At 53.3% G+C, this 25789-nt stretch overlaps 1 protein-coding gene across 1 annotated transcript; it reads left to right on the top strand.

The window, feature by feature from the left end:
- Positions 1-1071: 1071 nt before the first annotated feature.
- On the top strand, positions 1072-23820 carry LENG8 (leukocyte receptor cluster member 8). The gene is made up of 15 exons (XM_042780115.1): positions 1072-1246; positions 1330-1495; positions 2527-2643; positions 3920-4015; positions 6517-6677; positions 8758-8935; positions 9392-9402; positions 13231-13533; positions 14568-14627; positions 14815-14889; positions 16385-16655; positions 19974-20075; positions 21058-21126; positions 21212-21341; positions 23584-23820. Exons 1-15 carry the CDS (start codon positions 1215-1217, stop codon positions 23793-23795), a joined length of 1983 nt encoding a protein of 660 aa, XP_042636049.1. The 5' UTR covers positions 1072-1214; the 3' UTR covers positions 23796-23820.
- Positions 23821-25789: the final 1969 nt, after the last annotated feature.

Below are 25789 nucleotides of genomic sequence, written 5' to 3'. Positions count from 1 at the left end.
GGGTCCAGAAATCCCAACTTTGGGGATCAAGTCCCCTCGTTTTGGGGATAAAAACTCTGAATTTGGAGCCTCAGATCCCCAATTTTTGGGGATTAAATCTCCCAGTTTTGACCCCGATTTTGGGGTCCCCAGCGTGACCCCGGCTGCCCTGGGGGGGAATTTGGGGGAAATTCTGGGGGTCCAAGGCGGGGCTGGAGATCCCCAGGGGGGGTGGGAACGGTGAGGGAGGGAGGAGCCCCCAAATCCTCCCTTGGGACCCCAAAATTCCCCCAATTCCGCCCCATTTTCCCCTTTTGGACCCTCAAAACTTCCCAAAAATAATCCGTGTGCGCATTTCCCGTATTTTGTCCCTTCCCGGCCACCGTCCACCGTCCTTCGCACATTTTGAATTTTGTCCTTTCAGGGCCACCGTCCCTGTCCCTCGCTCATTCTCCTGAATTTTGTCCCTTCCCAGCCACCGTTCCCCCATCCCGCAACCACCACGCCTCACCCGGCAAAATTACCACGACAAAAAAACCAAAAATTATCGATTCCCACGCTGTGAGAAGCTGCAAACCGAGATCCGGCGCAGCGCGGAGTGGGCGGCGACCCCAGCCCTGTCTGGATAAAATAAAACAACCTAAATTTTGCTAAAAATCGAGACTTTTTTTGTCATTTATAACACCTCGCGCACGTCCGTTATTTTGTCCGGTCCCGGCTGCCGTTACCCGTTCCCTCGCGCATTCTCCCATAGTTTGTCCCCTCACGGCCACCGTTGCCGCCCCTCGCGCCCGTCCGTTACATTTTTTTTTTTTGTCCCCTCACGCCCGTCCGTTACTTTTTTTGTCCCCTCGCGGCCGCTTTTACCCGTTCCCTCGAGCATTCTCTCATAGTTTGTCCCTTCTCGGCCGCCGTTCCCCGTCCCTCGCGCCCGTCCGTTACCTTTTTTTTGTCCCCTCGCGGCCGCCGTTGCCGCCCCTCGCGCCCGTCCGTTAATTCTTTTTGTCCCCTCACGGCCACCGTCCCCTCCTCGCGCCCGTCCGTTAATTCTTTTTGTCCCCTCGCGGCCACCGTCCCCTCCTCGCGCTCCCATTGGCCGCTCAGGCGGCGCCAACCGGAAGCGGCTCCGTGAGGGAGGGAGCGCGCGGGCGGCGCCGCCATCTTGGCCCGGCCGCGCTTGTCGCGCCTGTCGCGATCCGTGGCGGCCCCGAGCGGGGCTCTGGGGCCGCCCAACCATGGCCACCAACCTGGGCGATCAACGCGAGTGGTGAGCGGGGCGGCCGGGAGGGCGGGGGGGCGCGGAGCCGGGATGGTTTTACCGACCCTCGATCGGTTCCGTTGCTCCCTCAGGGCCGCCCCGTTCGCGCTCGGTCCCGGTGCCGGCCCCGCGCGGGAGGAGCCGCCGGCGCCCCCCGAGAACCCCGAGTGGGAGAAGGCCCGGCAGGCCCTGGCCAGCATCAGTAAAGCGGCGGCCGGGAGCGCCAAGGGAGCGGGGGGGGCGGGCGGCGGAGCGCAGGTGAGGGGAGGGGGGGGCGGGGGATTTTTGGGGGGGGGTCTTGAGGGGTCTCTGTGTTTTTTTGGGGGACTCTCTGTGGTTTGGGGGGGGTCTGGGGGGTCTCAGCGGTTTGAGGGGGTCTCTGTGGTTTTCTGGGGGGTCTCTGTGGTCTGGGGGGGGTTCTGGGGGTTCTCTGCTTTTTTTTTTGTTTTTTTCTGTTTTGTGAGGGATTTGAGGCGGTCTCTGTTTTGAGGGGGGTCTCCTCTGTTTTGTGGGGGGGGGTCTCTTTTTTTGGAGGGGTTTCTGTGGTTTTTAGGGTTTTTTCTGTGTTTTTTGGGGTTATATGTGGCTTTTTTGGGGACTGTGGTTTTTTTGGGGGGTTCTATGGTTTTGGGGTGATTTCTGTGTTTTTAGGGAGTTTTCTGTGGGTTTTTGGGAATTTTCTGAGGTTTTTTGGGGGGTTCTGTGGTTTTTTGGGGGGGGTTCTGTTGCTTTTTTGGGGTTATATGTGGTTTTTTTGGGGTGGTTTCTGTGTTTTTTGAGATTTTCTGTGGGGGTTCCTTTGTGTCTGGTTTTTTTTTTTTATTATTATTTCTGGGGTGATCCCTCCTATTTCTGGGGGGGGGGTTCTCTATTTTTGGGGGGGTTTTCTGTGCGATTTCTGTGGTTTTTGGGGGTTTTCTGTGGTTTTTTGGGGATTTTCTGTGGTTTTTTGGGGCCTGTGTTTTTTGGGGTTTCTATGGTTTTTGAGATTTTCTGTGTGGATTTTTTGTGTCTGTTTCTTTTTTTTTTTTTTTCCTGGGGTGATCCCCCCTATTCTGGAGGGGGGGGTCTCTGTTTTTGGGGGGGTTTTCTGTGGGATTTCTGTGTTTTTGGGGGATTTCTGTGGTTTTTTGGGGACTGTGTTTTTTGGGGTGATTTCTGTGATTTTTTGAGATTTTCTGTAGGGATTTTTTGTGTCTCTTTTTTTTTTTATTATTATTATTTCTGGGATGACCCCCTCTATTTCTGGGGGGGGTCTCTCACCCTTTTCCCCCTCTCCCCCTCCCCAGTACGCCCCCCCCTCACAGGGAGACCCCTCCCTGCAGCAGGCGCAGCCCCCCCAGTACTACCAGTGGTACCAGCCCTACGGGGGGGGCTACTACCCCTACGGATACTACTACCCGGTGGTGAGGGGGCAACGGGGCTGAAATGGGGCTGGGGGCGGCAGGAACGGGGCTGAAATGGGGCTGGGGGCGGCGGGAACGGGGCTGAAATGGGGCTGGGGGCGGCGGGAACGGGGCTGAAATGGGGCTGGGGGCGGCAGGAATGGGGCTGGGGGCGGCGGGAACGGGGCTAGGGGCGGCGGGAAAGGGGCTGGGGGCGGCTGAAATGTGGCTGGGGGAGTGAGAAATGGGGATGTGGGAGGGAGAAATGGGGCTGAAATGGGGCTGGGGGAGGCTGGAATGGGGCTGGGGGGGTGAGAAATGGGGCTGGGGGGTCAAAAATGGGGCTGAAATGGGGCTGGGGGCGGCAGGAACGGGGCTGAAATGGGGCTGGGGGCGGCTGAAATGGGGCTGGGGGGTCAGAAATGGGGCTGGGGGGTCAGAAATGGGGCTGGGGGCGGCAGGAATGGGGCTGGGGGGGATTGAAATGGGGCTGGGGGGTGAGAAATGGGGCTGGGGGAGGCAGAAGTGGGGCTGAAATGGGGCTGGGGGCTCTCTGGGCTGTACCATTAATTTAAGAGGGGGGGTCCCTCGACCGTACCATTAATTTAAGGGGGGTCGCTGGGCCATACCATTAATTTAAGAGGGGGGAGTATCTGGGCTTTACCATTAATTTAAAGGGGGGTCTCTGGGTTATACCATTAATTGAGAGGGGTCTCTGGGTTATACCATTATTTTGGGGAGGGGTCTCTGGGCTGTACCATTAATTGAGGAGGGGTCTCTGGGTTATACCATTAATTGAGAGGGGTCTCTGAGCCATACCATTAATTGAGAGGGGTCTCTGGGTTATACCATTAACTGGGGGGGTTTCTGGGCTGTACCATTAATTGAGGAGGGGTCTCTGGGCCATACCATTAATTGAGGAGGGGTCTCTGGGCCATTACACTAATTTGGGGAGGGGTCTCTGGGCCATTACATTAATTTGGGAGGGGTCTCTGAGCCATTACATTAATTGAGGAGGGGTCTCTGAGCCATTACACTAATTTGGGGAGGGGTCTCTGGGTTATACCATTAATTGAGGAGGGGTCTCTGAGCCATTACACTAATTTGGGGAGGGGTCTCTGGGTTATACCATTAATTGAGAAGGGGTCTCTGAGCCATTACACTAATTTGGGGAGGGGTCTCTCTCACAGCAGGGCGTGTACCCCGGCTATGGGGAGGGGTCTCTGGGTTATACCGTTAATTGGGGAGGGGTCTCTGAGCCATTACACTAATTTGGGGAGGGGTCTCTCTCTCACAGCAGGGGGTGTACCCCGGCTACGGCGCCCCCAGCGCCCCCTACGCCGCGGGGGGAGGGGGCTCCTACGCGCCCACCCCCCCCCAGCAGCAGCCCCCAGCCCCCCCCCAGCAGCAGAGCAGCCTGGCCCAGGTGAGGGGGAGGGGCTCAGCAATTCGGGGAGGGGTCTCCACGCCCAGGACCCCCCCCCCTCAATGCTGTTCTCCCCTCCCCCAGCAGCCCCCCGTGCCCGGCCTGGACGAGGCGGCGCCGTTCGGGACCCCCCCAGCCCCCCCCCCGCCGCCCCCCCCCAGCCCCCTCCCCACTCTCTGGGGGGGTCGGGGGGCGGGGGGGGGGCGGGGGGGGGGCGCTGGGACCCCCCCGGGGGGCTCCACCCCCTTCCCCTCCCCCCACTACGGGGAGGGGCCCCCCCCGAAGGGCAAGAAGGGGGGGGGGCAGCTCTGGAGCCGCATGAAGCGTAAGAGACCCCCGGGATTGGGGAGGGGGCCTGGGGAGGGGTGGGGGGGCCTGAATCAGACCCAGAGACCCCCCAAAGTCAGCCCCAAAATCAGCCCCAAATTCCTGCCAAAATCAGCCCCAAAATCATCCCAAAATCAGCCCCAAAGACCCCCAATATCAGCCCCTAAAATCAGCCCCAAAATCAGCCCCAAATTCCTGCCCAAAATCAGCCCCAGAGACCCCAAAATCAGCCACAGAGACCCCCAAATCAACCCCTAAATCATCCCTAAAGACCCCCAAAATCAGCCCAAAATTATCTCCAAAGACCCCTAAATCAGCCCCAAAATCAGCCACAAAATCATCCCTAAAATCAGCCCCAGAGACCCCAAAATCAGCCCCAAATTTCTGCACAAATCATCCCCAAAATCAACCCCAGAGACCCCCAAAATCAACCTCAAATTCCTGCCCAAAATCATCCCCAAAGAGCCCCAAAATCAGTCCCAAAATCATCCTCAAATTAATCCCCAAATTCCTGCACAGAACATCCCCAAAATCATCCCCAAATTCCTGCCAAAATCAACCCCAGATCCCCCAAAATCAGCCCCAAATCCTCCCCAAAATCATCCCCAAAGACCCCCAAAGTCAGCCCCAAATTCCTGCACAGAGCATCACTAAAGACCCCTAAAATCAGCCACAAAGACCCCAAAATCAGCCCCAAATTCCTGCACAAATTCCCCCAAAATCAACCCCAAATTCCTGCCAAAATCATCCTCAAAATCAGCCCCAGAGAACCCAAAATCGTCCCAAAATCAGCCCTAAAGACCCCCAAAATCAGCCATAAAATTCCCCAAAATCAGCTCCAAATTCCTGTACAGAGCATCCCCAAAGACCCCCAAAATCACCCCCAAAATCATCTTCAAATTAATCCCCAAATTCCTGCACAGAGCATCCCCAAAATCAACCCCAGAGACCCCCAAAAGGAGCCTCAAAATCAACCCCAAAGACCCCCAAAATCAGCCCCAAATTCCTACACAAAATATCCCCCAGACCCCACAAATTCATCCCAAAATTCCCCAAAATCAGCCCCAAACCCCCCCCCAGATATCACCAAACCCCCCAGACCCCTCCCCAAATTCCTCCTGACCACCCAAACTCCTCCCCCCAAAGCCCCCAGACCCCCCAAAGCCCCCAGACCCATTTTCTCTCCCCACAGAGGCTCCAGGCTCCGGGGGTCTCCGTTTCCAGCTCCCCAAGCGCCCCTTTGTGCTGCCCCCTGTGACCCTTCCCATGACCCCTGTGACCCCTGTGACCCCTCCCATGACCCCTGTGACCCCTCCCATGACCCCCCCAAAGCCCCCAGACCCATTTTTCCCCATTTTCAGAGGCTCCAGGCTCCGGGGGTCTCCGTTTCCAGCTCCCCAAGCGCCCCTTTGTGCTGCCCCCTGTGACCCCTGTGACCCCCCCATGACCCCTGTGACCCCCCAGACCCCCCCAAAGCCCCCAGACCCATTTTTTCCCATTTTCAGAGGCTCCAGGCTCCGGGGGTCTCCGTTTCCAGCTCCCCAAGCGCCCCTTTGTGCTGATCCCTGTGACCCCTGTGACCCCTCCCATGACCCCTGTGACCCCCCCAAAGCCCCCAGACCCATTTTCTCTCCCCACAGAGGCTCCAGGCTCCGGGGGTCTCCGTTTCCAGCTCCCCAAGCGCCCCTTTGTGCTGCCCCCTGTGACCCCTGTGACCCCCCCCGTGACCCCTGTGACCCCCCCATGACCCCTGTGACCCCCCCATGACCCCCCCAAAGCCCCCAGACCCATTTTTTCCCATTTTCAGAGGCTCCAGGCTCCGGGGGTCTCCGTTTCCAGCTCCCCAAGCGCCCCTTTGTGCTGCCCCCTGTGACCCCCCCATGACCCCTGTGACCCCCCCATGACCCCTGTGACCCCCCCATGACCCCTGTGACCCTCCCATGACCCCCCCAAAGCCCCCAGACCCATTTTCTCTCCCCACAGAAGCCCCAGGCTCCGGGGGTCTCCGTTTCCAGCTCCCCAAGCGCCCCTTTGTGCTGATCCCTGTGACCCCTGTGACCCCCCCAGACCCCCCATGACCCCTGTGACCCCTCCCATGACCCCTGTGACCCCCCCCGTGACCCCTGTGACCCCCCCAAAGCCCCCAGACCCATTTTTTCCCATTTTCAGAAGCTCCAGGCTCGGGGGGTCTCCGTTTCCAGCTCCCCAAGCGCCCCTTTGTGCTGCCCCCGGCGCCCTTTGGGGAGCAGCCCCGGGGGGGCGGCGCCTTCGGGGGTCCTGAGAAGCTGCACGGGGGCCACGGGTGAGTAAAAAAACCCCAAAATATCCCTGAAACATCCCCAAAAAATCCCCTAAACATCTCCCAAAAAATCCCCAAAATATCCCCTAAAGTATTCTCTAAACATCTCCAAAATACCCCCAAGAAATCCCCAAAACATCCCCCAAAAAATCCCCAAAATACCCCCAAAAAATCACCTCAAAAATGCCCAGAAAATCCTCCTGGGGGGGGCATGGGTGAGTGCACAAAACTTCCTAAAATGTCCCCAAAAAATCCCCAAAACATCCCCCAAAAAATGCTCAAAAAATCCTCCTGGGGGGGCACAGATGAGTAAAGAAAAATCCCCAAAATGGCACCAAAAATACCCACAAAAAATCCCCACAACATCCCCCAAAAAATCCCCTAAAGAATCCCCAAGAAATCCCCACAATACCCCCAAAAAATCCCTAAATCACCCCAAAACATCCCCCCAAAAACCCAAAAACATCCCCCCAAAACATCCCCACAAAAAATCCCCCAAGACATCCTCCAAAACATCCCCTAAAAATATCCCCAAAACATCCCCCAAAAAATCCACCTGGGGGGACACGGGTGAGTCCCAAAAAAATCTAAAAAATCCCCAAAACATTCTCAAAATCCCCCCAAAAAATCCCCCAAAAATCTGCCTGGGAGGAGAGGGGTGAGTCCCAAAAAATCCCCAAACAGCCACAAACTGCTCTGGAACCCCCTGGGACCCCCAAAACAGCCTCCAAAGCCCCCCCAAATCCCCCACAGAGACCCCAGAACAGCCCCCAGACCCCAATTCTGCCCCACCAAGGACCCCCAGAGCAGCCCCCAAATCCCACCCAGACCCCAATCCTGGCCCCCAGAGACCCTAAAACAGCTCCCAAAGCCCCCAAGAACCCCCAAAACAACCCCCCAAGCCCCCCCAAATCCCCCAAGGACCCCCAGAACAGACCCCAGACCCCAATCCTGCCCTCCAGGGACCCCAAACCAGCCCCCAAACCCCCCTGGGACCCCCAAAACAGCCCCCAAATCCCCCCCAAACCCTGACCCTGCCACCCCAGGGACCCCAAAACAGCCCCCAAACCCCCCCAGACCCCAATCCTGCTCCCCCAGGGACCCCCAGGACAGCCCCCAGACCCCCAAAACAGCCCCCAAATCCCCCCCAGACCCCAATCCTGCCACCCCAGAGACCCCAGATCAGCTCCCAAAGCCCCCCAGGGACCCCAAAATAGCCCCCAAAACCCCCCAGGGACCCCCAAACCCTGCCTCAAATCCCCGAGGGACCCCCAGAACAGCCCCCAAATCCCCCCCAGACCCAAATCCTGCTCCTCCAGGGACCCCAGAACCCCCCAAAGAGGCAAACCCGAGGACTGGCCCCCCGAGATGAAGGCCCTGAGCCCCCCAAATCCCCCTCAAACCCCCCAGATCAGCCCCCAGAGGCAAACCCGAGGACTGGCCCCCCGAGATGAAGGCCCTGAGCCCCCCCAAACCCCAATCCTGCCCCCCAGAGCCCCCCAAAGAGGCAAGCCTGAGGACTGGCCCCCTGAGATGAAGGCTCTGAGCCCCCCTAAACCCCCCCAAATCCCATAAACCCCCCCAGAGCCCCCCAAAGAGGGAAGCCCGAGGACTGGCCCCCGAGATGAAGGCTCTGAGCCCCAATCCTGCCCCCCCAAATCCCCCAGATCAGCTCCCAGGGGTAAGCCCGAGGACTGGCCCCCCGAGATGAAGGCTCTGAGCCCCCCTAAACCCCCCCCAAATCCCCCAAGGACCCCCAGAACAGCCCCCAGACCCCAATCCTGCCCCCCAGAGCCCCCCAGAGAGGGAAGCCCGAGGACTGGCCCCCCGAGATGAAGGCTCTGAGCCCCCCAGACCCCAATCCTGCCCCCCAAATCCCCTCAGATCAACTCCCAGGGGTAAGCCTGAGGACTGGCCCCCTGAGATGAAGGCTCTGAGACCCCCTCAGACCCCCCCAAATCCCCCAAATTCCCCCCAGATCAGCCCCCAGGGGTAAGCCCGAGGACTGGCCCCCCGAGATGAAGGCTCTGAGCCCCCCCAGACCCTGACCCTGAGCCCCCCAAACCCCAATCCTGCCCCCCAGATCAGCCCCCAGGGGTAAGCCTGAGGACTGGCCCCCCGAGATGAAGGCGTACGTGCAGCGCTGCTTCACGGCCTGCGAGTCTGAGGAGGACAAGGACAGGACTGAGAAGCTGCTGAAGGAGCTGCTGCAGGCACGGCTACAGGATGGGTCAGCCTTCACCATCGACTGGAGCAGGGAACCATTACCTGGGTGAGACAAAAAATCACACCAAAATATCCAAAATCATCCTAAAAAACTGCCCAAAAATCCCTGAGCCCAGCCCAGCCTTCACCATCGACTGGAGCAGGGAGCCTCTGCCTGGGTGAGACAAAAAATATCCAAAAATATCCAAAATCATCTTAAAAAACTGCCCAAAAATCCCTGAGCCCAGCCCAGCCTTCACCATCGACTGGAGCAGGGAGCCATTACCTGGGTGAGACAAAAAACCAGCCAAAAATATCCAAAAATGTCCAAAATCATACCCAAAATATCCCTAAAAATCCCTGAGCCCATCCCAGCCTTCACCATCGACTGGAGCAGGGAACCTCTGCCTGGGTGAGACAAAAAATATCCAAAATCCCACCCAAAATATCCCTAAAAATCCCTGAGAGAGTCTGAGCCCAGCCCAGCCTTCACCATCGACTGGAGCAGGGAGCCTCTGCCAGGGTGGGTGAGAAAATACCAAAAAATATCCTAAACCACCCTAAAAATATCCCCAAAAATCCCTGAGCCCAGCCCAGCCTTCACCATCGACTGGAGCAGGGAGCCTCTGCCTGGGTGAGACCAAAAACCACACCAAAATATCCAAAAATATCCAAAAACATCCAAAATCCCACCTAAAATATCCCCAAAAATCCCTGAGCCCATCCCAGCCTTCACCATGGACTGGAGCAGGGAACCATTGCCTGGGTGGGTGAAAAAATATCAAAAAAAATCCAAAAATATCCAAAATCCCACCCAAAATATCCCAAAAAATCACCCAAAAAATCCCTAAAAATCCCTGAGAGAGTCTGAGCCCCATCCCAGCCTTCACCATGGACTGGAGCAGGGAGCCATTACCTGGGTGAGAGCAAAAATCACACCAAAATATCCAAAAAATATCCAAAATCCCACCTAAAATATCCCCAAAAATCCCTGAGAGAGTCTGAGCCCATCCCAGCCTTCACCATCGACTGGAGCAGGGAGCCCCTGCCTGGGTGAGACAAAAAACCAGCCAAAAATACCCAAAAATATCCAAAATCCCACCCAAAATATCCCTAAAAATCCCAAAAATCCCTGAGAGAATCTAAGCCCTCACCATTGACTGGAGCAGGGAACCTCTGCCAGGGTGAAACCCCCAAAACCCCAAAATTCACACTGGGATCAGCACAAAAATCCAAAAAATTCCAACCAGGAACGGTGCAAAAAACACAAAAAAAATCCCCAAAAAACCTCACCAGGATCTGCACAAAAAACCCAAAAAAATCACACTGAGGTTGGGACAAAAATCCCAAAAAATCCCCAAAAAATCACATTGGGATTGGCACAAAAATCCCCAAAAAATCACATTGGGATTGGTACAAAAATCCCAAAAAATCCCCAAAAAAATCACACTGGGATTGGCACAAAAATCCCCAAAAAATCACAGTGGGATTGGCACAAAAATCCTTAAAAATCCCCAAAAAATCACATTGGGATTGGGACAAAAATCCCCAAAAATTCACATTGGGATTGGGACAAAAATCCCAAAAAACACCCAAAAAATCACATTGGGATTGGCACAAAAATCCTTAAAAATCCCCAAAAAATCACATTGGGATTGGGACAAAAATCCCCAAAAATTCACATTGGGATTGGGACAAAAATCCAAAAAACACCCAAAAAATCACATTGGGATTGGGACAAAAATCCCAAAAAATCCCAAAAAAATCACATTGGGATTGGGACAAAAAATCCAAAAAATCCCCAAAAAGTCTCACTGGGATTGGTACAAAAATCCCAAAAAACACCCAAAAATTACATTGGGATTGGCACAAAAATCCCAAAAAAACCCAAAAAATTACATTGGGATTGGCACAAAAATCCCAAAAAACACCCAAAAATTACATTGGGATTGGGACAAAAATTCCAAAAAACACCCAAAAAATCACATTGGGATTGGGACAAAAATCCTAAAAAACACCCAAACAATCACATTGGGATTGGTACAAAAATCCCAAAAAAACCCCAAAAATTCACATTGGGATTGGCACAAAAATCCCCAAAAAATCACATTGGGATTGGCACAAAAATCCCCAAAAAATCACATTGGGATTGGTACAAAAATCCCAAAAAACCCCAAAAAATCACATTGGGATTGGCACAAAAATCCCAAAAAATCCCCAAAAATCACATTGGGATTGGGACAAAAACACCCCAAAAAAAACTCTCATAAAAAAAACCCCCTAAAAAACCCAAAAATCCCCCAAAATTACCCAAAAAAATCCACTTAGAACCTCCCCAAAAATCCCCCAAATTCCCCTCTAAACCCCAAACCCCCCAAATATTCTCCTGAACCCCCAAATTTAACCCAAATGTCCCCAAATTTAACCCTAAACCCCCCAAATTTAACCCCAGACCCCTCCAAACCCCCCCAAATTTAACCCAACTTTTACCCCAACTCCCGCCATTTTAACACAAATTTAACCCAATTTCCCCTCAAACCCCCCAAATTTAACTCAAATCCCCCAATTTTCCCCAAATTTAACCTCAAACCCACCCAAATTCCCCCCAAATTTAACCCAATTTCCCCCAGATTCCCCCAAATTTAACCCAAATTTCTTCTCAAACCCCCGAAATTTAACCCCAGGCCCCTTTAAACCCCCCAAATTTAACCCAAAGCCCCCAAATTTAACCCGATTTCCCCCCAAATTCCCCCCAAATTTAACTCAAACCCCCCCAAATTTCACCCCAAACACCCTCAAATTTAACCCTAAACCCCCCAAATTTAACCCAAAACACCCCAATTCCCCCCAGATTTAACCCAAATTTAACCCAAATCCCCCCTAAAAGCCCCAAAATTTAACCCCAGACCCCTCCAAACCCCCCAATTTTCCCCTCAAAACCCCCAAATTTAACCCAAAACCCCCAATTCCCCCCAAATTTAACCCAAATCCCCCAAATCTAACCCAAATTTAACCCAAATTTCTTCTCAAACCCCCCAAATTTAACCCAAATCCCCCAAATTTCTTCTCAAATCCCCCAAATTTAACCCAAATCCCCCAAATTCCCCCAAATTTAACCCAAATCCTCCAAATTTAACCCAAATTTCTTCTCAAACCCCCTAAATTTAACCCAAATCCCCCAAATTTAACCCTAAACCCCCCGAATTTAACCCCAATCCCCCCAAATTTAACCTCAAAGCCCCCAAATGTAACCCCTGACCCCCCAAATCCCCCAAATTTAACCCTAGACCACTCTAAACCCCCCAAATTCTCCCCAAATTTAACCCAAACCCCCCAAATTTTACCCAAATTTAACCCAAATCCCCAAAATTCCCCCCAAATTTAACCCAAATTTAACCCAATTTCCCCTCAAACCCTCCAAATTTAACCCAAATTTAACCCAAATCCCCCTCAATGCCCCCCAAGTTTAACCCAAATCCCCCAAATTCTCCCAAATTTTCCCTCAAAACCCCCAAATTTAACCCAAAGCCCTCAATTCCCCCCAAATTTAACCCAAATCCCCCCAAATTTAACCCAAATCCCCCCAAATTTAACCCAAACCCCCCAAATTTAATCCTGAACACCCCAAATTTAACCCCAGACCCCTCCAAACCCCCCAATTTTCCCCTCAAAACCCCCAAATTTAACCCAAAAAACCCTCCAAATTTAACCCCAAACTCCCAAATCCTCCCAATTTAACCCCAAATCCCCCCAAATTTAACCCAAATCCCCCCCAAATTTAACCCAAACCCCCCCAAATTCCCCCCAATCCCCCCCAATTTAACCCAAATTTAACCCCAAAACCCCCCAAATTTCACCCCAGACCCCTTTAAAACCCCCCAAATTTTCCCTCAAACCCCCCAAATTTAACCCCAAACTCCCAAATCCCCCCAAATTTAACCCAAATCCCTCCCAACCCCCCCAATTTTTCCCCTAAAACCCCCAAATTTAACCCAAAACACCCCAATTCCCCCCAAATTTAACCCAAACTTAACCCAAATCCCCCCTAAAAGCCCCCAAATTTAACCCCAGACCCCTCCAAATCCCCCAAATTTTCCCTCAAACCCCCCAAATTCCCCCCAAATTTAACCCAAATCCTCCAAATTTAACCCAAATTCCCCCCAAACCCCCCCAATTTAGCACAAATTTAACCCAATTTCCCCTCAAACCCTCCAAATTTAACCCAAATTCTCCCCAAATCCCCCAAATTTCCCCTCAAACCCCCCAGATTTCCCCTCAAACCCCCCCAAATTCCCCCCAAATCCCCCCCAACCCCCCCAACCCTAACCCAATTTAACCCTTTCCCCCCCAGGCTGCCGCGCTCGGGCCCCCCCAGCCCCAAGAAGAAGCGCTGGGAGCTGCCCCAGCCCCGGCCCAGCCCGGCCCCAGGACCCCCCCAGACCCCTCCCCAGCGCCCCCCAGGCTCGGGGGGGCCCCCCCAGCCCCCCAGGGGGGGTCCCAGGGCGCGGGGAGGGGGTGGGGGAGGGGCGGGGGGGGCCTTCCCCACCAAGTTCGGGAACCGGAACGTGTTCATGAAGGAGAACAGCTCCAGCTCCAGCTCCAGCTCCAGGTCCAGATCGTCATCCAGGTCACCTGGGAGGCACTGCCGGCGCAGGTGGGACCCCAAAACATCACTGAGACCCCCAAAAACATCCCCAAAAAATCCTACTAAAAATACCCCCAAAAATCCCAAAAAAATCCAACTCCTGGAACCCAAAATACCCAAAAATCTACCCCAAAATCCACCCCAAAATCAGCTCAGGGTCACCTGGGAGGCACTGCCGGCGCAGGTGGGACCCCAAAAACGTACCTGAGATATCCCTGAGACCCCAAAAACATCCTCAAAAAAATCCCACAAAAAGTCCCAAAAAAATCCCCAAAAATATCCCCCAAAAAATCCCACCAAAAATCCCCAAAAAATCCAAAAAAATCCCAAAAAATTCTCAAAAAATCCTCAAAAAAATCCCCAAAAAATCCCCCAAAAAATCCCTAAAAAAATCCCAAAAAAATTCTCAAAAAATCCCCAAAAAAATCCCCAAAAAAATCCCAAAACAATCCCCAAAAAATCCCCAAAAAAGTCCCAAAAAATCCCCAAAAACATCCCAAAAAATCCAAAAAAATCCCCCAAAAAATCCCCAAAATCGTCCCCAAAAAATCCCAAAAAATCCCAAAAATATCCCAAAAAATCCCCGAAAAAATCCCCAAAAAAATCCCCAAAAAATCCCACCCCAAATACCCAAAATCCACCCCTAAAAATCCCCATTAAAACCCTCCCCAGAAACCCCAAAAATCCTCCCAGTCCTCTCCAATCCCCTCCCAGTCCCTCCCAGTTTATCCCAGTCCATCCCAGTCCCTCCCAGTTCCCTCCCAGTCCCTCCCAGTCCCTCCCAGTCCCTCCCAGTCCCTCCCAGTTCCCTCCCAGTCCCTCCCAATCTCCTCCCAGTCCCTCCCAGTTCCCTCCCAGTCCATCCCAGTATAACCAGTTCCCCATCCCCACAGTGACTCAGACTCGGACTCCTCTGGTTCTGGCACTGATCCCCGGCCCGGGGGGCGCAGGGGGGGCCCCCAGTATAACCAGTATAACCAGTATATCCCAGTATCACCAGTATAACCAGTTTATCCCAGTATAACCAGTTTATCCCCCCACAGTGACTCAGACTCGGACTCCTCGGGCGGCTCCGGCCCCGACCCCCGGCCCGGGGGGCGCAGGGGGGCCCCAGTATAACCAGTATAACCAGTATAACCAGTCCATCCCAGTATAACCAGTATATCCCAGTATAACCAGTATAACCAGTATATCCCAGTATAACCAGTATAACCAGTTCCATCCCCACAGTGACTCAGACTCGGACTCCTCGGGCGGCTCCGGCCCCGACCCCCGGCCCGGGGGGCGCAGGGGGGGCCCCCCCAAACCCCGGGGCAGGGGGGGGGCCCTGGAGAGGGGCAGGGCCCGGGCCCAGCGCGGCAAGAGGTACTGGGGGCACTGGGATATACTGGGAGGGACTGGGAGGGACTGGGAGGGGATTGGGATAAACTGGGAGGGACTGGGAGGGACTGGGATGGACTGGGAGGGACTGGGATGGACTGGGATGGACTGGGATGGACTGGGATAAACTGGGAGGGACTGGGATGGACTGGGATGGACTGGGATGGACTGGGATAAACTGGGAGGGACTGGGATGGACTGGGATGGACTGGGATAAACTGGGAGGGACTGGGATGGACTGGGGGGGATTGGGATATACTGGGAGGGGACTGGGATAAACTGGGAGGGACTGGGAAGGGACTGGGAGGGACTGGGAGGGGATTGGGGGACTGGGAGGGGACTGGGATGGACTGGGCAGGACTGGGACTGGGAATTTCCTCCTTGTAGATCTTTATTTTTAACCAGAATCCCCATTTTTCCCCATTTCCCCCATTTCCCCCCAAATCCCTGTTTTTTCCCAAACCCCATTTTTTTCCCCAAACTCCCCATTTCTCCCATTTTTTCCCCAAACCCCATTTCCCGTATTTTTCCCAAAATGCCCATTATTTCCCCCATTTCCCCAAACTCTCCAAACTCCCAATTTTTTACCAACCTCCCCATTATTTCCCCATTTTCCCCAAACTCCCCAAAATCCCCATTTTCCCCATTTCCCCCCATTTTTTCCCAAAATCCCCAAAATCCCCATTTCCCCCCAAATCCCTGTTTTTTCCCAAACCCTATTTTTTCCCAAAATCCCCATTATTTCCCCATTCCCCCCAAAATCCCCATTTTCCCCATTTTCCCCCAAACCCCATTATTTCCCCCGTATCCCCAAACTCTCCAAAATCCTTATTTTTCCCCATTTTCCCCCAAACTCCCCAAATCCCATTTTCCCCCCAAATCCCTGTTTTTCCCATTTTTCCCAAAATCCCCATTTTTCCCCATTTTCCCCAAACCCCATTTTTCCCAAAATCCCCATTATTTCCCAATTTTCCCCAAACTCCCCAAAATCCCCATTTCTCCCCAAATCCCATTTTCCCCCAAATTCCCCATTTTTCCCCATTTTCCCCATTTTTCCCCAAAATCCCCATTATTTCCCCCATTTTTCCCATTTTCCCCATTTCCCCATTCCCCCCAAACCCCATTATTTTCCCCATTTTCCCCATTTCCCCAAAATCCCCGTTTTTTCCCCCATTCCCCCCAAATCCCCTTTTCCCCCATTTCCCCAAACTCCCCATTATTCCCCATTTCCCAAACTCCCCGTTATTTCCCCCATTTCCCCCCAAACCTCATTTTTTCCCCAAATCCCCATTTTCCCCCAAAATCCCCATTTTTCCCTATTTCCCCCCAAACTCCCCGTTTTCCCCTAAAATCTGAATTTTTCCACAAACCCAATTTTCCCCAAAATCCCCATTTTTCCCCAAAATCCCCATTATTTCCCCCATTTTTCCCATTTTCCCCATTTTCCCAAACTCCCCGTTTTTCCCCCATTTTCCCCCAGACCGGACCCGTGTCCCCCGCGCCGTCCCCGCCGCCGCGGCGCGGCCGAGCCCGAGGACCCCGAGCGGGAGCTGCGGCGGCAGCGCCGGGCCCAGCGCTTCCAGAACCCCAAAAAACCCCAAAAGGGGGCGACCCCCCCGAGCCCCCCCGGGCCCGGCCCCGACGGCCTCGACTGGGACCAGCTCAAGATCTCGGGCACCTGCCAGGAGGTGACAAAGCGGTACCTGAGGCTCACCTGCGCTCCTGATCCTGCAACTGTCAGGCCAGTGCCGGTGAGTGACCCCAAAGTATCCTGAATGTACCCCAGAATATCCTAAATGTACCCCAAAATATCCTGAATGTACCCTAAAACCAACCCCCAAATCCTCACCTGTGCTCCTGATCTGGCTACAGTCAGGCCAGTGCCGGTGAGTGACCCTAAAAACCCCAAAATCCATCCTAAAATATCCTAAATGTATCATAAAGTATCCTAAATCCATCCTAAAATATCCAAAATCCATCCTAAAATATCCAAAATCCACCCCAAAATCCATCCCCAAATCCTCACCTGTGCTCCTGATCCTGCTACTGTGAGACCTGTGCCAGTGAGTGATCATAAAATATCCTAAAATATCCTAAATGTACCCTAAAACCAACCCCCAAATCCTCACCTGTGCTCCTGACCCAGCTACAGTCAGACCTGTGCCGGTGAGTGAGACAGAAATATCCAAAATGTACCCCAGAATATCCTAAAATATTCTATATCCATCCTAAAATATCCAAAATCCATCCTAAAACCAACCCCCAAATCCTCACCTGTGCCCCTGATCCTGCCACTGTGAGGCCTGTGCCAGTAAGTGAGACAAAAATATCCAAAATGTACCCCAGAATATCCTAAATGTACCCTAAATATCCTAAATGTACCCTAAATATCCTAAATTCACCCCAAAATCCATCCCCAAATCCTCACCTGTGCTCCTGATCCTGCCACAGTGAGACCTGTGCCGGTGAGTGACACAAAAATATCCTAAAATATCCAAAATCCATCCTAAAATAACCAAAATGTACTCTTAAATATCCTGAATCCATCCTAAAATATCCTAAATCCATCCTAAAATATCCTAAATGTACCCAAAATCCATCCCCAAATCCTCACCTGTGCTCCTGATACTGCTACAGTCAGGCCAGTGCCGGTGAGTGATCCTAAAAACCCCAAAATCCATCCTAAAATATCCTAAATGTACCCTAAAATCCACCCCCAAATCCTCACCTGCGCTCCTGATCCTGCCACTGTGAGACCTGTGCCGGTGAGTGATCATAAAATATCCTAAAATATCCTAAATCCATCCTAAAATATCCTAAATGTATCATAAAGTATCCTAAATGTACCCCAAAATCAACCCCCAAATCCTCACCTGTGCTCCTGACCCTGCTACTGTGAGACCAGTGCCGGTGAGTGACCCTAAAATATCCAAAATCCATCCTAAAATATCCTAAATGTATCATAAAGTATCCTAAATCCATCCTGAAATATCGTGAATCCATCCTAAAATATCCTAAATGTACCCCAAAATATCCTGAATCCATCCTAAAACCAACCCTCAAATCCTCACCTGTGCTCCTGATCCTGCCACTGTCAGGCCAGTGCCAGTGAGTGATCCTAAAAACCCCAAAATCCATCCTAAAATATCCTAAATGTATCATAAAGTATCCTGAATCCATCCTAAAACCAACCCCCAAATCCTCACCTGTGCTCCTGACCCCGCCACAGTGAGACCTGTGCCGGTGAGTGATCCTAAAATATCCTAAAATATTCTATATCCATCCTAAAATATCCTAAATGTACCCCAAAATATCCTAAATCCCTCCTAAAATATCCTAAATGTACCCTAAAACCAACCCCCAAATCCTCACCTGTGCTCCTGATCCTGCTACTGTGAGACCTGTGCCGGTGAGTGACCCCAAAAACCCCAAAATCCATCCCAAAAATATTCCAGAACTTTCTAGATGTTTCTGTCCCACCCAAATTCTGAATTTTTGGGGGGGATTTTTGGGATATTTTTGGGATAGTTTGGGATTTTTTGGGATTTTTTTGATTTTTCTCCCCAGGTTCTGTGCCAGGCCCTGGCCCTGATCCTGGATTTGGGATTTTGGTTATTTTTGGGGTATTTTAGGATATTTTTTGGGATATTTCTGTGTTTCTCTCTCAGGTTTTATACCAGGCCCTGGCCCTGGTCCTGGATTTGGGATTTTTTTGGGGTTTATGGTTTATTTTTTGGGTCATTTTTTGTGTTTTTTCCCCAGGTTTTACACCAGGCCCTGGCCCTGGTACCAGGTTTGGGATATTTTAGGATATTTGTGATATTTTAGAATTTTTTTGGTTTTTTTTTCAGGTTCTACGCCAGGCCCAGGCCCAGGCCCTGGCCCTGGTCCTGGATTTGGGATTTTGGTTATTTTTGGGACATTTTAGGATGTTTTAGGTTATTTTTTTGGTTTTTTCTCTCAGGTTTTACGCCAGGCCCTGTCCCTGGTCCCAGATTTGGGATATTTTAGGATATTTTAAGATATTTTAGGTTATATTTTATTTTTTCCCCCAGGTTTTACGCCAGGCCCTGGGCCTGGTCCCAGATTTGGGATATTTTAGGATATTTTAGGTTATTTTTTTGGTTTTTTCTCTCAGGTTTTACGCCAGGCCCTGTTCCCAGAGTTGGGATTTTTTGTGATTTTGGTTATTTTTAGGATATTTTAGGTTATATTTTATTTTTCTCTCTCAGGTTTTACACCAGGCCCTGGCCCTGGTCCCAGATTTGGGATATTTTAGGATATTTTAGGATATTTTAGGTTATATTTTATTTTTCTCTCTCAGGTTTTATGGCAGGCCCTGGCCCTGGTCCCAGATTTGGGATTTTGGTTATTTTTGGGATATTTTAGGATATTTTAGGTTATATTTTATTTTTTTCTCTCAGGTTCTGCACCAGGCCCTGACTCTGGTCCTGGATTTAGGATATTTTATGATATTTGTGATATTTTAGAATTTTTTTGGGGGTTTTTTTTCAGGTTCTACGCCAGGCCCTGTTCCCGGATTTGGGATTTTTGGTTATTTTGGTTATTTTTAGGATATTTTAGGTTATATTTTATTTTTTCCCCAGGTTTTACGGCAGGCCCTGGCCCTGGTCCCGGATTTGAGATGTTTTAGGATATTTTAGGATATTTTAGGTTATATTTTGGATTTTTTTCTCTCAGGTTTTACGTCAGGCCCTGGCCCTGGTCCCAGATTTGGGATATTTTAGGATAATTAAGGATATTTTAGGTTATATTTTGTGTTTTTTCCCCAGGTTTTACACCAGGCCCTGGTCCCAGATTTGGGATTTTTTGTGATTTTGGTTATTTTTAGGATATTTTGGATTATTTTTTGGTTTTTCCCCACAGGTTTTACACCAGGCCCTGGCCCTGGTCCCAGATTTAGGATATTTTAGGATATTTGTGATATTTTAGAATTTTTTTGGGGTTTTTTTTTCAGGTTCTACGGCAGGCCCTGGCCCTGGTCCCAGATTTGGGATATTTTAGGATAATTTGGGTTATTTTAGGTTATATTTTGGATTTTTTTTCAGGTTTTACGGCAGGCCCTGGCCCTGGTGCGGTCGCACTGGGCCCAGCACCGCGATTACGCCTGGGCCTGCGAGCAGCTGAAATCCCTGCGGCAGGACCTGACGGTCAGGGGGGGCTGGGGGGGATTTTGGGGGTCTCAGGGGGATTTGGGGTGGATTTTGGGGGGTCTCAGATGGGGTTTGGAAGGATTTTAGGGGAATTTTTGGATGGATTTTGGGGGGTCTCAAGTGGATTTAGGGGGTCTCAGGTGGGTTTGGGGGGGATTTTGGGGGGTTTTAGGGGATTCCAGGTGGATTTTTGAGAATTTTGGGGGGTTCACTTGCGTTTGGGGAGTTTTAGGGGTGTATTTTCAGGGGTCTCAGGTGGATTTGGGGGGATTTTAGGGGGTCTCAGTTTTATTTTCAGGGGTCTCAGGTGTATTTTGGGGGATTTTCGGGGGTCTCAGGTGCATTTTGGGGGGTCTCAGGTGTATTTTCAGGGGTCTCAGTTGTATTTTCAGGGGTCTCAGGTGTATTTTGGGGATTTTGGGGGGTCTCAGGTGTATTTTCAGGGGTCTCAGGTCTCATTTTGGGGGGTTTAGAGGATCTCAGTTGTATTTTCAGGGGTCTCAGGTGTATTTTGGGGAGGTCTCGGGGATTTTGGGGGGTCTCAGGTGTGTTCTGGGGGTCTCAGGTCTATTTTCAGGGATCTCAGGTCTATTTTCAGGGGTCTCAGTTGTATTTTGGGGGGTTTTAGGGGGTCTCAGGTGTATTTTCGGGGGTCTCAGGTGCATTTTCAGGGCTCTCAGGTGGATTTTGAGGGGTCTCAGGTGTATTTTGGGGGGTTCTGGGGGTCTCAGGTGTATTTTATGGGGTCTCAGTTGTATTTTCTGGGGTCTCAGATGTATTTTCTGGGGTCTCAGGTGTATTTTGGGGGATTTTGGGGGGGTCTCAGGTGCATTTTCAGGTGTCAGGTGTATTTTCAGGGTCTCAGTTGTATTTTCAGGGGTCTCAAGTCTATTCTGAGGGGTTTTCAGGGGTCTCAGGTCTCATTTTGGGGGGTTTTCAGGGGTCTCAGTCTCATTCTCCCCCTCCCCACCCCCCCCAGGTCCAGGGCGTCCGCACCGAGTTCACGGTCGAGGTTTACGAGACCCACGCCCGCATCGCCCTGGAGAAGGTGGGGCTGGGGCTGCTCTGGGGGGGCTTTGGGGACCCCCCAGGATTTGGGGAGGGGTCCCTGAGGGTCTCTGTGCCCCCCCCAGGGCGACCACGAGGAGTTCAACCAGTGCCAGACGCAGCTGAAGGCGCTGTACGGGGAGAGCCTGCCCGGCTGCGTGGGCGAGTTCACGGCCTACAGGATCCTCTACTGCATGTTCACCAATAATTCTGGAGGTCAGGGAGGCCAAAAAAATCCTAAACTGACCCAAAAATCCCTGAACTGCCCCAAAACCCCCCTGTACTGCATGTTCACCAACAACTCTGGAGGTGAAGGAGCCCCAAAAACCACTGAAATAACCCAAAAAATCCCTGAACTGCCCCCAAACCCCCCTGTACTGCATGTTCACCAACAATTCTGGAGGTCAGGGAGCTCAGAAAAATCCTGAACTAACCCAAAAAATCCTGAACTGCCCCCAAACCCCCCTGTACTGCATGTTCACCAACAATTCTGGAGGTCAGGGAGGCCAAAAAAATCCTAAACTAACCCAAAAATCCCAAAACTGCCCCAAAAGCCCCCTGTACTGCATGTTCACCAGCAACTCCAGGGGTCAGGGAGCACAAAAAAATCCTGAACTGACCCAAAAACTCCTGAACTAACCCAAAAATCCCTGAACTGCCCCAAAAACCCCCTGTACTGCATGTTCACCAATAATTCTGGAGGTCAGGGAGCACAAAAAAATCCTGAACTGACCCAAAAAACCCCAAAATCTCCTTGTACTGCATGTTCACCAACAACTCTGGAGGTGAAGGAGCTCAAAAAAATCCTGAACTGACCCAAAAACTCCTAACTAACCCAAAAATCCCTGAACTGCCCCGAAACCCCCCTGTACTGCATGGTCACCAACAACTCTGGAGGTCAGGGAGGCCAAAAAAATCCTAAACTGACCCAAAAAACCCCAAAAATCCCCCTGTACTGCATGTTCACCAACAACTCTGGGGGTCAGGGAGCTCAAAAAAATCCTGAACTGACCCTAAAAACCCCAAAAACCCCCCTGTACTGCATGTTCACCAACAATTCTGGAGGTGAAGGAGCACAAAAAACCACTGAAATAACCCAAAAAAACCCTGAACTGCCCCAAAACCCCCCTGTACTGCATGGTCACCAACAACTCTGGAGGTCAGGGAGCACAAAAATATCCTAAACTGACCCAAAAATCCCTGAACTGCCCAAAACCCCCCTGTACTGCATGGTCACCAACAACTCTGGAGGTGAAGGAGCTCAAAAAAATCCTGAACTGACCCAAAAAACCCCAAAAATCCCCCTGTACTGCATGGTCACCAATAATTCTGGAGGTGAAGGAGCTCAAAAAAATCCTAAACTGACCCAAAAAATCCTAAACTGCCCCCAAACCCCCCCGTACTGCATGTTCACCAAGAATTCTGGGGGTCAGGGAGCTCAAAAAAATCCTGAACTGACCCAAAAAACCCCAAAATCCCCCTGAACTGCCCCAAAACCTCCCCAGAACTGACCACAGAGCTGGCCCTGCTGCCCCTGGCCTGAGTGACCCCACACTGACTCCACACTGACCCCTGTCTGTCTGTGTCCCTCTGTCCCCAGAGCTGACCACAGAGCTGGCCCTGCTGCCCCCCTCTCTGCGCTCTGACCCCTCGGTGTCCCACGCCCTGAGTGACCCCAGAGCTGACCCCAATCTCTCTGTGTCCCTCTGTCCCCCCAGAACTGACCACAGAGCTGGTCCTGCTGCCCCCCTCTCTCTGCTCTGACCCCTCGGTGTCCCACGCCCTGGCCCTGAGTGACCCCACACTGACCCCTGTGTCCCTCTGACCCCAGAGCTGACCCCAATCTCTCTGTCCCCAGAGCTGACCACAGAGCTGGCCCTGCTGCCCCCCTCTCTGCGCTCAGACCCCTCAGTGTCCCACGCCCTGAGTGACCCCAGAGCTGACCCCTGTCTGTCTGTCTGTCCCTCTCTCCCCCCAGAGCTGACCACAGAGCTGGCCCTGCTGCCCCCCTCTCTCCGCTCTGACCCCTCGGTGTCCCACGCCCTGAGTGACCCCACACTGACCCCACACTGACCCCAATCTCTCTGTCCCTGCAGAACTGACCACCGAGCTGGCCCTGCTGCCCCTGTCCCTCCGCTCTGACCCCTCGGTGTCCCACGCCCTGAGTGACCCCACACTGACCCCTGTCTGTCTGTGTCCCTCTCTCCCCCCAGAGCTGACCACAGAGCTGGCCCTGCTGCCCCCGTCCCTGCGCTCGGACCCCTCGGTGTCCCACGCCCTGGCCCTGAGTGACCCCACACTGACCCCTGTCTGTCTGTCTGTCTCTTCCCCCAGAGCTGACCACAGAGCTGGCCCTGCTGCCCCCCTCTTTCCGCTCTGACCCCTCGGTGTCCCACGCTCTGGCCCTGAGTGACCCCAGAACTGACCCCAATCTCTCTGTGTCCCTCTCTCCCCCCAGAACTGACCACCGAGCTGGCCCTGCTGCCCCCGTCCCTGCGCTCAGACCCGTCTGTCTCCCACGCCCTGGCTCTCCGCGCCGCCTGGGCGCTGGGGCTCTACAGCCGCTTCTTCCGCCTGCACGGCTCGGCCCCGGCCATGGCCCCGCGCCTCATCGACCTGTTCGCCGAGCGCGAGCGGCGCCGCGCCCTGCGCGCCCTCATCAAGGCGTGAGTGGGACAGGGGACATGGGGGGACATGGGGGGGACATTGGGGACACAGCCAGGCCCTGCGCGCCCTCATCAAGGCGTGAGTGGGGCTGGGGGGACACTGGGGACATTGGGGACACAGCCAGGAGCTGTGCCCTGCGCGCCCTCATCAAGGCGTGAGTGGGGCTGGGGGGACATTGGGGACATTGGGGACATGGAGGGACACAGACAGACCAGGGGCTGGGCCCTGCGCGCCCTCATCAAGGCGTGAGTGGGGCTGGGGGGACGCTGGGGACATGTGTGACACAGCCAGGCCCTGCGCGCCCTCATCAAGGCGTGAGTGGGGCTGGGGGGACGCTGGGGACATTGGGGGGGGACATTGGGGACACAGGAACTGTGCCCTGCGCGCCCTCATCAAGGCGTGAGTGGGGCAGGGGACATTGGGGACATTGGGGCATGGAGGGACATGTGTGACACAGCCACGCCCTGCGCGCCCTCATCAAGGCGTGAGTGGGGCTGGGGACATGGGGGGGACATTGGGGACATGGGGGGGACATGGGGGACACAGCCAGGCCCTGCGCGCCCTCATCAAGGCGTGAGTGGGGCTGGGGGGACATGAGGGGACACAGGGGGACATGGCCAGGTCAGGGGGACACGGCCAGGTCAGGGTCTGCTCACCCTCATCAAGGCGTGAGTGGGACTGGGGGACATGAAGGGGACAGGGAGTGACATGGGGGACACAGGGGGACACAGCCAGGGGAGAGGACACAGACAGGTCAGGGGGACATTGGGGACATGTGTGACACAGCCAGGTCAGGGTCTGTGCCCTGCGCGCCCTCATCAAGGCGTGAGTGGGGCTGGGGGGACAAAGGGGACATTGGGGACACAGGAGCTGTGCCCTGCACGCCCTCATCAAGGCATGAGTGGGGCTGGGGACACGGGGGGGGGACATTGGGGACATTGGGGACACAGCCAGGTCAGGGACTGCGCCCTGCGTGCCCTCATCAAGGCGTGAGTGGGGCTGGGGACATTGGGGACATGGGGGGACATTGGGGACACAGGTCAGGGGTCATGGGGGGACACAGACAGGGGAGAGGGACACAGGTCAGGGGACACAGCCAGGGAAGGGGACACGGCCAGGTGAGGGGACACACAGAGGGGACACAGCCAGGTGAGGGGGACACAGCCAGGTGAGTGAGGGATCCACACTGGGGGCTCCCCACGGGGTTTAGGGGGGAAGTTCCTGGTGGTTGTGGTGGTTTGTGATGTGCAGAAATGCTAATTTTCATTTTTTGGGATGGGGAATCCCCACATTTCCATTTATGGGCATGGGGAGCCCCCACATTTCCATTTATGGGCATGGGGAATCCCACATTTCTGTTTATGGGATTTGCCCCATCTCTGGGGTGCAGGAACCCCAAATTCTGCCCCACGTGGGGCCCAGAGCTGGGCAGGGCAGAGCCCCTCTTTGTTTGTGCCCCACATTGGGGTGTGGGTCCTGCTGGACCCCAAATTACGGGGCTGGACCCCAAATGAAGGGGCTGGACCCCAAATGAAGGGGCTGGGCCCCACAACACGGGACTGTGTCCCTCTCTATGGGGTCAAACCCCCTTGCCATGGGGCTGAGCTCCCCAAAATGGTGTCAAACCCCCCAAAATGGGGTCACACCCCTTGCTGTGGGGCTGAGCCCCCCCAAAATGGGGTCACATCCCCCAAAAAGGGGCTGGGCCCCCTAAAATGGGGCTGAGCAGTCCAAAATGGGGTCACACCCCCTTTCCATGGGGCTGAGCCCCTAAAATGGGGTCAAACCCCCCAAAAAGGGGCTGAGCAACCCCAAAATGGGGTCACACCCCCCAAAATGGGGTCAGACCCCCAAAAAGGGGTCAAACCCCCTAAAATGGGGCTGAGCCCCTAAAATGGGGTCACAGCCCCCAAAATGGGGTTGAACCCCTTGGTGTGGGGCTGAGCCCCCCAAAATGGGGTCACAATCCCCAAAATGGGGTCAAACCCCCAAAAAGG

This window comes from Catharus ustulatus, chromosome 35 (assembly GCF_009819885.2).
Source record: "Catharus ustulatus isolate bCatUst1 chromosome 35, bCatUst1.pri.v2, whole genome shotgun sequence".
NCBI lineage: Eukaryota > Metazoa > Chordata > Aves > Passeriformes > Turdidae > Catharus > Catharus ustulatus.
This window is presented reverse-complemented; position numbering and strand designations above follow the sequence as displayed.

Bases quoted from the DNA above. Each gene is read 5' to 3' on its own strand.
- LENG8 (XM_042780115.1), top strand. From the start codon at position 1,215: ATGGCCACCAACCTGGGCGATCAACGCGAGTG. The intron at 1,496-2,526 runs GTGAGGGGAGGG...CCCCCTCCCCAG, and splicing joins GGGCGGGCGGCGGAGCGCAG to TACGCCCCCCCCTCACAGGG. The intron at 16,656-19,973 runs GTGAGTGACCCC...ATTTTTTTTCAG, and splicing joins CAACTGTCAGGCCAGTGCCG to GTTTTACGGCAGGCCCTGGC.